Source organism: Suncus etruscus, chromosome 9, assembly GCF_024139225.1.
Source record: "Suncus etruscus isolate mSunEtr1 chromosome 9, mSunEtr1.pri.cur, whole genome shotgun sequence".
NCBI classification, from domain to species: Eukaryota; Metazoa; Chordata; class Mammalia; order Eulipotyphla; family Soricidae; genus Suncus; species Suncus etruscus.
In genome coordinates, this window is record NC_064856.1 from 41,012,317 (window position 1) to 41,025,416 (window position 13,100).

The window sequence follows — 13,100 nt, forward strand, 5'->3', positions numbered from 1 at the left end:
TTCTGTTCCTTCAATTTTATTTTAGAGCCTGTAAAAAGGTAGTGCCAGGAGAAAAGATGTTACAATCTATAATCTACAGTAACTACAGTAACAGTTCATTTGCAATTCACATGTTTATGTGAAAACTGTTGTTAACCTTATTTCTCATTGCAGAGCTTTAGCCACTTGGGAAGGAAAAATTCACATGTTGTATCATTTATTACATTTTAGTATATGTATTAAATGCCTTATTTTACATAATTAATGTATTAGTCAATACTAACACCAAAATGTAATATTTCTAAGAACAAATTTACTTCCCGCAATTATTTCCCCACTATAATGAATATCAGTATCTAATTTACCAAGAGCAGAACTTCTGCTTCCCAAAATTCAACATAAAAATAGCCACAAAAAAGACACTTAATACATTTTTATTGAATAGAATAAATGTATACAATGTTTGAAAATCTTCAGTATTCAAATTTACTTCTTTCCTTATAAAAATTATTGCATGCTTTGGGGGGGGTTGTTTTCTGTTGTTTTGGGGTCACACCCAGTGATACTCAGTGGTTACTCCAGGCTATACACTCAGAAATCACTCCTGGCTTGGGGACCATATGAGAAACTGGGGATTGAACCCAGGTCCATCCTGGGTAAGCCATGTGCAAGGCAAACGCCTACACTGGAAACATGAACTCTAAGCTGCAACCACCAAATTTTGCAATGTGCCTGTCAAGGTCTCAGGCACAGGCTAACTAGGAGTTTACCTAAAATTCAACTATTAAAAACTTTATAAATTATGGTTCTTTAATTAAATAAAATGTTAAAAATTAGGGAAAATTTAAATTGCCCATTTTACATTAATTAGCCCACTTTATACGGGGGTATTAATTTTAACTGTGAAGGCATTGTAAATATCAGATGTGAGGAGTATTTTTAGTTTTCACCTCCACTCCAAGAAAATTCTGATCCTGAGTTCTTATGTAATTTCTGTCAGAAAGGTCAAGTGCAAAAGCCTCTAGGAGCACACGGAACTTAATTAGAAATTTCCACTTTAAATACAATTTATAATCCATTCACTCTGATACATACTAGAAGGCATTTTAAAAGTCTCCTGCTGAATGAAATGTTGGTTTTTCTCAAAATGTCAACAACATACATCATGAGCACATAATATATGTATTTAATATGTGTATTCAGCATTGAAAGGAACCTCAAAAATTGAACTAGCATAAGGTGCTTTAGAAAACTGAGGCTCAAAGAGATAAAAGGAAAATAACCGTCAAAGAAACTAAAATCAGGAGGACACTGAAATTCAGGATTCAAACAAAATTCCTAGGAAAGTTCTGTCTCACGAACCATTTTTCCTTTCGAAATTTTTAACTCTGACCCTGTGCCTTTGTCTACCTACGTTTTATGAAGTTAGTTTAATTCTTGCATAGATCATCTTCTTTGAGGAGGACTCAATGAGACCTCTGCCTATATATGCTCTGCTACAGAACAGCTATTTCTTTTATTTTAGGGGGTGGATACAGCTAGCAGTGCCCACAGCTTTCTCTTGGTTCTGTACTCAGGGGTTGCTCCTAGCTGAGCTTAGAGGACTCCATGTGATGCTAGGGATTGAAGCAGAGTTTACCACATGCAAGAAAAGATCCTTACCCATGTACTATCTTTCCAAACCAAAAGTAATTGCTCTGCATTTTTTGTATGTAGTCATTAATCTAACCTTAAGGGAACTTTGAAAGACAGGTATTTTTATGAATCCCATTTTCTAAACTAAGTCTCTTCTAAATCTGAGTCTATTCATATTAGTTATGACCTAAGTTATGACCTTAGGAATACCACAACTAAAATGTTTTTTAACATTTAGCAAAGTCCATATAAATATTTTCCATCTTACCTGTAAGTTTGTAGATGTCCAACAAATATAGCAAAAAATCAATATGGCTAAAGCAAAATATATTTCTTTTTCAGACAAACCTATATTTTACCTGTGTTTTCATCTTGAAGTTATCAAAACCTTCCAATAACCTTTTTCACTTTACATGTCCAATCAAGTCAGCTGTGTATATAAACACACATATGCATACATAAATGTGTTTTAATAATTTTTTCTGGAATTCTTTGAGCATAGCAATGTAGAATCCCTTTGTGTCCTCTCTCAAATCTGTGACCCAGTTCCTAACCTCAATACCATTATATTTTATAATTCAGGTTTTATCACATACCATTTGTAAGGTTGTACAAGTCTCCATCTGGCTATCCTATTTTTAATGAGTTAGTTCTTAGTTCTTGTTACAGTTGCCATAGTTATCCTCTCCCAAACACAAGTCATATTTTTAAATCCTTCTCTAAAAACCCTCCCCTGGTCATTTCCTGAACTTAACATTCAAGGTCTACTTCTGCTCCTTCCACTTTTTCTTTCTCTCCTCCATGCTCTCTCAGAATCATTCCGCCAGTTCACAATACAAGATCAAATGGGATGTTTTTAGTTTCTTGCCTCACTTGTAAGTATGTGATAAGGATCACTTAATACATGAGAACTTTTTTTATTAAATTTGTTTGTTTATATCTCACCTTGTTTGGTAAGAAACACAAGGTGGGAAAACAGCTTACTAGCTGCAAAACATTTTAAATATGTTATTTTTGAACCACAGACATCATTGAATTTTAACCACAAGGGAGCCAAGAATGATGGGGTTCAGTACCTTTAATTTTGAAACTGGCTTTAGATTAAGTCCCTGTGCAAGTTAGCAATCGTATCCAATTTTCACCTTACGATCGAGCATAAAATTAGAAAAATGAAAATCTATATTTTCTTCTGAGTAAAAGCAATGAAGTCTGATGTTTCTTTAAATTTATTGGTAATATATCTACTTGTCTTACTATATTTAATATCTCACTCTTAAGTAAATATAATTTAAATTTGCCACAATTTCTTCCTTCATTCTCACAAGACCCCCAACCCTGAAATAATTTGTTCAGAACAGTCCTGTGTTCTGTAACTGACACATTTTAATTAAAATCCAATGCCAATTATCTATCCATTTTCCTCTGGGCCACCTCTTGCATATTTTTTGCAAGAATTAATTCAGCTTAATTGAAAGATCTTAGCTATTAACTTTTAGGTTTGTTTTGAGCCCACACCCATTTTTCCTGTTTATATCTGGTTCTCTGCTCATTAATCATTCATGAAAGTGCTTTAGGGACCATATGTGGTGCCAGTGATAGAACTTGAGTTGGCCTCATACAGGGCAAGTGTTTTAACCTCTGTACTATTTTTGTGGTTCCCGTAATTAATTATTCCCGGACAATCTTATGCCAAATCTATTATTTGGCTTTATTATCATGGACAAAGTTCATTTTGAATATCTGATTTCAGAATGATCATGCTATGATATAAATATCATCAATTACTTAATATGTCAACTATTTTGTTATTTTATTTGCATTTACCTATAATCATGCCAAACATATCCCATAAAAATAAATCAATTCAGGGGCAAGAGCAGTGGCACAGTGTTTGGGTGTTTGCAGTGGTAGGGTGTTTGCCTTACATCTGGCTGACCTAGGAGAGACCAAAGTTCAATCCCCCGGTGTCCCATAAGGTCCCCCAAGTCAGGAGCAGTTTCTGAGTTCAGAGTCAGGAGAAACCCCTGAGCATCACCAGGTGTGGTCCCAAAACCCAAAATAAATAAATAAATAAATAAATAAATAAATAAATAAATAAAAATAATAAATACAATCAATTAAAGCTGAGGAAACTGAAAGTAGGGCTATTAAGTAAATTCTTAATTTCATAGGATAAGTAAGAGAACAAGCTGCCAAGACAACAAATCATCTCTCCCTGTAGATCCAGGGAGGTAGGGCAAATGCCTTACCACTGCGCCACTGCTCTGGCCCCTGTATTGATTTATTTTTATGGGATATTGTTGACATGATTACAGGTAAATGAAAATAAAACAGTTGGCAAATTAAGTGATTGATGATATTTATGTGATAATATGATCACTCTGAAATCAGATATTCAAAATGAACTTTGTCCATGACTCTAGACTGAAAATATTGTGGCCTGGGAATAGCAGTTGTCAGATAGTCCAATCTTTTTGATAGACACAGCAGCCATCACACTCAACCTCCTTTGACATATAAATGGCATAGCTCCTGGAATACATGGCTGTATAATCTTCCTCCAGAGTTCACATTATTGACAGCATAGTAGGAGCACAGCACTTTGATGGAAAATTTTTATAGAGGCCCACCAAGCTCAGTGAATGAAAACAGCAACACGGAAGACTCAACCATCCACAAAGTAAATTCCCTGACAATGACTTTTGTAACATTTATGAGATATAACAGTTTTCACAAATTGTCTTTTATTTATCTATTTTCTGATCATTCTATTTGCCATTTTGTTGTGACTAGAAATATGAAGTAAATATGTTATTATCTGCTAAAGGGACACATTTGGAGAGTGAATAGGAAACTTTGGACTATTGTGGAGGCATTTAGCTAACTGGGGTTCGTCCCCAGCACTACATATGGTACTCCAGTATCCATAACCAGTTGATTCCTGAATGCAGAGCAAGGAGTAAGCCCTGAGCACTGTTTGTGGCTCCAAAATATAATAAATAAATAATGAGCATATAGTAATAAAAAAATCTCAAAAATAAAAAATGTTAATTTAAAAAATAAATTGTACTTAGTATGTGATTCTGTGGTAGAGTACTTGGTTTGTTGTGAGGCCCTGGTTCAATCCTCAGAGTGGCAAAGAAACACTATAAATGAGAAGTGATTATCTCTGAAAGGGAAAATTATGGGAAAAGGCTTTATTCACCAGTTGGTACTTTTCTAAATCAATATAAATTTATTTATAGTAATATATTATTTTATAAATTAGAAATGAACCCTTATTGTCTGAGAAAATGAGATAATTTGGCTCATAAAATTTATGTATTCAACTTCCTTTAGGCAGGAGCCTAAATCTGATTGCTTTTTTTTTTTTCATCTTTATGCTCTCTGAATCATGCAAACTCATCAAAATCTAACCAGTCTCTAGACATGCATTTTACCAAGATATAGAATTACAATTTCTTAGCCCAAGGAGCCAAATATTCAAAGTTCCTTCCCTGTGTGAAAGAAAAAAACAAAAGCTCAATAATGTGACATGACAGACATTTAGCGCTTAGTATTATAGCCTTCATAGTGTTACCCTGATCATAATAAACTCACCATAGTAGAAAGTTGGGAATAGATGGAAAAATCACAGAATGAATAAGAGAATAAAAAAACAAATATTATAGAAAATAAATATAATGTGTTTACAATGTTTTTTGACATTTATGATCTGTAAGTCACTTCATCTTACCACCACTGAAGTGTACAAGATTCTCCACATATCTCCTTATGTCACATTAATAAGAATTTTTTATCATTTTTTTTGGGTTTTCGGTCACACCCAGCGGCACTCAGGTTACTCCTGGCTCTTTGCTAAGAAATCCCTCTTGGCAGGCACGGGGGACCATATGGGATGCCGGGATTCAAACCACTGTCCTTCTGCATGCAAGGCAAATACCTTCATGCTATCTCTCCGGCCCCAATAAGAATATTTTTAACAAATTTATGATATGAGACCCAAGTTATGGTATTGAAGATTATAAATTCTAATGGAGGAACACAGTGATAACTCCATCCACTACCTAATACAATTTTAAATGATATTGATTGGGAGGCAAACTAAGATTCTATATTTATGTGCAGATAAACATAATCAATCTCTTATTTTTATTTATGGTTGTAGCCATCCTTTCTAAAAAAAAAAGGCAGGTTTATATCTGCTTCAAAACTTAACTGTCCTGCTTAGAATTTACTGTGTGTTCAATTAAAACTAAAAAGTTTTGGGACCAGAAAGGTAGTACAGTGGCTAGGGAGTTTTCTTTGAGTGTGGCTAACCTGAGTTTGATTCCCAGCATCCCATATTGTGCTCCAAGCACTTCCAGTAGTGATTCCTGACTCCAGAGCCATAACTAACCCTTGAGCATTGCTGGGTGTGGTCCCCCAAGCAAACAAAAAGCCAAAAATAAATAAATAAATAAATAAATAAATAAATAAAAGTATATTTAGATACTTCAAAAAAATGGCAGAAGTGTTCAATTCTTGTCTTGTTTTTTGTATCACATGCACAGTCCCTTTTTTGAGACAGAGCCAGAGCTCTGTCATAAGAAAGCATTCAACGATTATAGTGTTTGCTTAGACTAAATACATTCAAGAAAGACTTTAACTTTTGCTTCTCATTAAATTTGACTTCAGAATGATTTTTCCCTTTCAGTAGAAATTTTGCTTGTTTTTCTGATGCACTCTCTCTCTCTCTCTCTTGGCATGAGCCCCAAAAAGGGAGTTAGTAATAGTAACATCAACTCCAGGCATTCTTTATTTTATTTTGTCAGAATCTGTTCTGGAATTCTGCTGGAGAAATAGGGCAGTAAGGTTTATTTTGGAACAGAGCTCGGGCTGTCTCACCAAGCTCAGGATGACATAGGCATAAGACCAAGGAGAGAGATTTGGCAGGCAGCCAACCCCATTCCATATAGTCCCCACTGATTATATGAATCTGTCAGCACATACTTTTGTATGTACAGTACATGTGTTTCTCTTTATTATCCTGTTTTTCCTCTAACTTTTAAGAATCCTTATGTACCCCAGAAATATATAAAACTCACAGAGGCAAATTAAATGCACATACTAAAATCTAGTACCCAGGGCTAGACAGTGTTTCAATCCATTCAGACCTTGGTAAAATTTACCAAAAGCCATGAAACTTAATTTATTAATACCCACATACCTCAGTAGTACTTGAAGTTTTTTGAGGTCATATTTAAACTTGAACTACAGATAATCTTTTTTTCTTCTCTCATAATAGTGTTCCCTATGCAATAATATTCTCTGGCCTCTTCTCTCTCAGGTGAATGGCATTGATCTTCGTGGAGCATCTCATGAGCAAGCAGCCGCTGCACTAAAGGGAGCTGGACATACAGTGACGATTATAGCACAATACCAACCAGAAGGTCAGTGAGAACAAAAAACTTACAGTGTCTTAATACATTTCTTTTTTATTATTAATAATTTTATTCTATGACATGTGCAAATACTAAGATCGCTAGCTACAGAGGCCCGATTTTATCATCCATGATGGAGTGGAAAGCTTCCAGACATCACAAAAGGACCTAGGGGAGAGTAAAAGAGCATGTATGAAGCCTGTAGTTATACCCATGACAGTGCACTTCAAGGGCGAAGTAACCCTGTATCTCTTAGGCCAAGGGAATTCCCTTTCTAATCTCGCCAATTTTTACTGTGCCTATGCAAAAAAAAAAATAGCACAAATTAAAAAAATTTTGTAATTGTTGTTGTTTGTTTTTTTTCTTTTCCTTTTTTCCCCCCTGTGTTTATTTCAGGACTGTTGTTAGTGTTTGGTTGTTGTCTTTATTGCTGTGGCTTCTGTGTGAATATGCACCCACATTTCTGATCACCAGTCATAGCTGGAGTCACCACCAGCCATATCTTAAAAGAACTGTAGTAAAAAATCAATGGTTCCTGTTCAAAGAACTTAGGGCTTTGTTACCATTGACCTTCCTGAAAAGCATAAGGAAGAAACTTCCTTTTGAAAGATGAATTTATAAAAGTAACAATTTATGTCAGTTTTATTATATTCATCATCTATCTAGTACAAAATTTTGGTCAGCCATGGAATCTATATAAAACAAGTATAATTGGGACTTTAGAAATAGTACAGGTACTTATTTGCTTGTGTTTGATTCTGGTTCCATTCCCAGAATCACAAATAGTTCCCAAAGCACTAACAGAAATGATGCTTGAGTACGGAGCCAGGAGTATTTCCTAAGTACAACTAGGTATGACCCCAAAAGTGAGGAGGAGAAATGGAGGTGATAGAGTGTGTGATAGAGAAGGAGAAGGAAGAAGAAGAGAAAGAAGAAGAGGAAGAGAAAGGGAAAGAGGAGGAGGAAGAAGAGGAGGAGGAGGAGGAAGAGAAAGATTTTAGAAAAAAAGAAATTTCACATATAGATATGTCATGACTAGTATCTGTAGAATTAAATTATTTGCACTAATGTGTTTTTATATCTTGGATGTGAATTTCCCACCTTCTGCTGCAGTGTCTTTTTAGGAGTACATCACAGTAAACCTTGAGAGTTGGTGAGTTGTCATAAACTTAATTGTCCAACTGAGATGCTATGAGTTGCATTCAATTGGATTCGTCATACCCTGCTCTTTGCTTTGTTTCAACATCTGTTTCTGTAATATAAATGAAGTGTAATAACATCATAGGTGACTAAATACAGAAATATGATCTTTAAGAAACTTAATAGTTTTGGGTTTATATACTAGCAGAAGATAGTAACAAGTTGGACCAAAAGCATAAGATATGATAAGGCATGAATGTTTTATATATATATATATATATATTTATATATATATGTATGTATGTATGTATATATATATATATATGTTGGGTTTTTTTTTTTTTGGTATTTGGCCACACCTGGTGATGATTAGGGGTTATCCCAGGCTATGTGCTCAGAAATTGCTCCTGGCTTGGGGACCATATGGGACACTGGGGGATCGAACTGTGGTCTGTCCTAGGCTAGCGCACACAAGGCAGATGCCGTTCCACTTGTGCCACCACTTCAGCCCCTCTTATTTGTTTTTAATGATTCATTTTTTAAGTCAGTGGGGTTTTTTTTAACTTGTGTATTTGATATTTCCTTAATTTTGAATATTTTTTGGGTTTTGGGCCACACCCGGCGATGCTCAGAGGTTACTCCTGGCTATAGCTCCTGGCAGGCACGGGGGACCATGTGAGATTCCGGGATTCAAACCAACCACCTTAGGTCCTGGGTCGGCAGCTTGCAAGGCAAAAGCTGCTGTGCTATTTCTCCGGCCCATTAAGATTTTTGTTTTTTAATTTTTTTAATTTTTTTGTGGCTTTAGATTTAAACTTTAAAATTAAATAGTATCCCCTACAGAGCATTGAGTACTTGTTTTAATTGGTCTTGTACAGAAATGTCCAAAAAGCTTGAAAAGAGAAAATATGACTTAAAAATTAAAAAATGACAATCAAGGGAATATTTTCTTTCCAGTTTTGAAAAGTCATTTTTAACTTCTATTTTATTTTATTTTTAAATAGTAACTACTTTATTTAAGTACTGTAGTTACAAAATTTATTATGGTTGAATTTCAGTCATAGTATGTACACCAACCTTTACCAATGCATATTTCCCATCATCAATGCTCCCAATTTTACTCCCATCATCCCCCCTGCCTGCCTCTTGGCAAACATTTTCTCTCTCTTTCTCTCATGCTCTCTTTCTCTCTCTTCATTTTATTCTCCCCTATTTATAATATTGTTATTAATACTACTGTTAATGAAGGGGTATATATCATGCATGTATTTTAATCCCCTTTTAGCAACATGTTTTGGTCCAGAGTAATCATAGTGGTCTTTTCTCTAAACTAACTGCACTGACTTATTTATGGCAAGCTTCTTGTCATTGACTGGTCCTCTTGACCCTCATTTCTATTCTCACTGAATTTGGATATAATTACATACTATGTTTTGATTTTCTTATATCCCACAAATGATTGGGATTATTCTATGTCTATCCCCCTCCTTTTGACTAATTTCACTAAGCATAATAATCTCCATATCCATTCATACATAAGCAAATTTCATGAATTCTTTATTCTAACTGCTTTAAAGTATTCATTGTATACATGTACCACAGTTTCTTTATCTACTCATCTGTTCTGGGGCACTTGGGTTGTTTCCAGATTCTGGCTATTGTAAATAGCACTGCAATGAACATAGGAACTAAGAGGGCATTTCTGCATTGTATTTCTGGGTTCTTAGTTTATATTGCCATGAGTGGTATTGTTGGATCATATGAATGCTCAACTTCTAGTTTTTTGAGGAATATCCATATCGTTTTCCAAAAAGGTGGACTAGTCTACATTTCCAACAGTAAATAGAGTCCTTTTTCTCCCCACATACATGCCAGTACTCGTTCCTGTTCTTTGTGATGTGTGCCAGTCTGTGGTATGAGATGATAGATAGCTCATTGTTATCATAATTTGCATCTCCCTGATGATTACTGATGTGAACCATTTTTTCATATGCTTTTTGACCATTTTTTATTTCTTCTTTGAGGAAATATCTATTCACTTCTTTTCCCCATTTTTGGATGGAGTTAGATGTTTTTTCTATCAGTTAAGTTCTATCAGTGCCTTGTATATCTTAGATATTAATCCCTTATCTGATGAGTGTTGAGTGAATAGTTTCTCCCATTTCATGGGCGGTCTTTGTATTCTAGTCACTGTTTCATTTCTACTTTAAGTGAGCAAACAGGAAGCACTTCCCAGACACATACAAGGTTAATATTTCCCCCTGAATAGTTCTCAAATCCAATAGTGTATATTATCCACTTTTGAAATCACATAAAAAGTAAGAATATATTCATTAATTGCTTGCATTTTCTTGATATTTTCTTGTATTTTATTTTCTGTCTCATACACTATACCCTTCATGGTTACCTGACAGAAATCATATATATAATGTTTTTTCCATTTCTTTCATCTCAAATAATTGTGTTGATTGATAAGGTGGCCAAAGTATAGTCATACCAATTAGAATCTCTTGATATTAAAAATTAATATTTATGTAATCTTGGAAAGCTTCAAAGGTTACAATGAATGATAATTATATCCCAGCTTTACCAACATAAATAAACTTTCTAGGTTTTGCTTCCTTCAAACAGTTATGTTTTCCTTGGATACTAAACTGTAGTTTATCAAGATGCCTGTTCTAATACTGCCTTATAAATAATATAAATCAATTTTAAAGTGTTTTAAAAGAAATTTACACATAACAACAGCAAGCTTATTTTAAAATGCCAAAGTACTAAAGAAACTACAGTGTCTTCACTATTTTAATAGTCTAGCCCTATTCTACTTTGTCACAGCTTTAAATATGTTAGGAAGAGATAATACAACATTAGCTATCATTTTCCCCTTTACAAAGGTAATTTGTAATGGAACCTTAATTTAACTGATGCTTGAAATAAAAAAAAAATTCTTAGGACTACTATTTTATTCATTTAGGGTATTTAAATTATCTTATATATTTAGGAAATAAATAATCTTTAAAATATCAACTAAAGTGAATATTTCATAAGCTTCTATTAGGAAACTCTAACAAATTTTTTTCTTTTGCATTACTATTATAAAATGTCCATAAGAATTTATTGATCTTTAGCATATTCATGAACCACTGAGATAAGTTCTTCTGTTATTTTGAAATTTACATTGGGAATAGCCTAGATGTTTTCTTTGCTCTGAAAAAGAACCATAGCCTTTATCTTCATACCAACTCTTTAGGGATTTTTTTTTTCATTTTATTTTTGAGGTAAAAGAATGATACTTAACAGAGATTATTATCTGATAACATGTAACCCATATTGTATAGCAGTGGCATTATTGCTAAGAATTCATGAGAGATAGCACAGCGGCGTTTGCCTTGCAAGCAGCCGATCCAGGACCAAAGGTGGTTGGTTCGAATCCTGATGTCCCATATGGTCCCCCGTGCCTGCCAGGAGCTATTTCTGAACAGACAGCCAGGAGTAACCCCTGAGCACCACCAGGTGTGGCCCAAAAACCAAAAAAAAAATAAAAAATAAAAAAATAAATTAATGGAATTTAAGGAATCACAGAGATATTTCAGCAAGTAAAGTGCTTGCCTTGCACAGTCACTCCAAATTTTGTTCCTCGACACTCCATGGGGTCCTCCGAAGCCCACAGACACAGAACTAAGTCCTAAGCATGGAAAAGTATGGCTCTTAAAGCAAATAATTATAACATTTTGAAAAGACATAAAACTGCAGGACAAGGAAATGTAAGTGCTTTTATGGAAGTCTTGGAATTATATCAGGCTTTAAAAAATGGATTGAATTCTATTCTGGAAAGAAAGGAGAAAGAATATCTTGCTAAGCTACTTAAGATTGTAAATTATATTTATACAGATACAAACTATGTATTTCATTTACTTATTAATCTCTCCAGAATTATACATATAATTGGTATTTTTTTAAAAAAATATCTGAACTAATGAATAGTTTATCATTCTTCAGTGAATTTGAGTTTCCACTTAAAAATAACTATTTAGGGATTCATTTTTACTACTTGTAATTTTTTATTTTACTTCAAAATAGAAATAAGTGTTAAATATGTATATAAAATAAAAAGCCAACCTGTTTTTCTACAACTTAGCACATTTTAAAATACATTATATAAATTAATACATTATAATTATAAGTATTCACATTTAAATACATTTTGCATTTAATTAAATGCTTGTATGTAATGTCTTCTTTGGCAAGTTTCACAGTGCAAAGTAAGGCTAAAGTTATTTTATTCATTTATGCTTAAAATATGCTGATTCCCAGTTGTCTTGGTTACTTCATTACCAGTCTTGTTCGGGTCTAGCTCTAAATAGTAGATTTAAAGCCATATATGAAGACAGTTTCTCAGGCCATTTCATTTTGTCATTGTGACTATTTTACTTTTATCATAATTTTGTCCAATTTATATCATATTTACTTTTCAACTAAACTGTATTATAGTAAGATGAAACGAAAGTCATTAAGGTTTAACTATAAAATTTCAATCAGATGTTCATTTAAACAACAGTTTTATGCCTTTTAAGTTGTGACTAATCAGTAAAGTATGTATTCTTTTTAGCATAAGACTGATTATTTTTTTTCAGAATCACTATCTTGTGATTTAAGTCACTAAGTTTAAACCAAAACGAATTCTCTGGTTTGCTTTTCCAAAGCACTCAAGGTCTGATGAGAATTAGACTAGAATAAGTGATTTTCCCTCTGAAGTATAGATGACATCTCTATCTGAAAGTTCACAGAAGTAAACTTAAGACATCCAAAAACATGTACAATGCTGTATTTATTTCCTTAAATCATGTCTACATAAGTTAATGCATATGAATGAGCAGCTGCAGCACATTAAAATATTTTCTCAATTAAAATAATTTTTGTCTG

At 33.7% G+C, this 13,100-nt stretch overlaps 1 protein-coding gene across 15 annotated transcripts in view; it reads left to right on the plus strand.

The window, feature by feature from the left end:
- The window catches only part of DLG2 (discs large MAGUK scaffold protein 2), a 2,242,830-nt gene that overhangs the window by 1,930,273 nt on the left and 299,457 nt on the right, over nt 1-13,100 (plus strand). For all 15 annotated transcript variants that reach the window (XM_049780036.1, XM_049780021.1, XM_049780023.1 and 12 more), the window contains one exon: nt 6,944-7,046. In XM_049780036.1, coding sequence (XP_049635993.1) covers nt 6,944-7,046 — 103 coding nt within the window. The remainder of the gene's footprint in view (nt 1-6,943; nt 7,047-13,100) is intronic.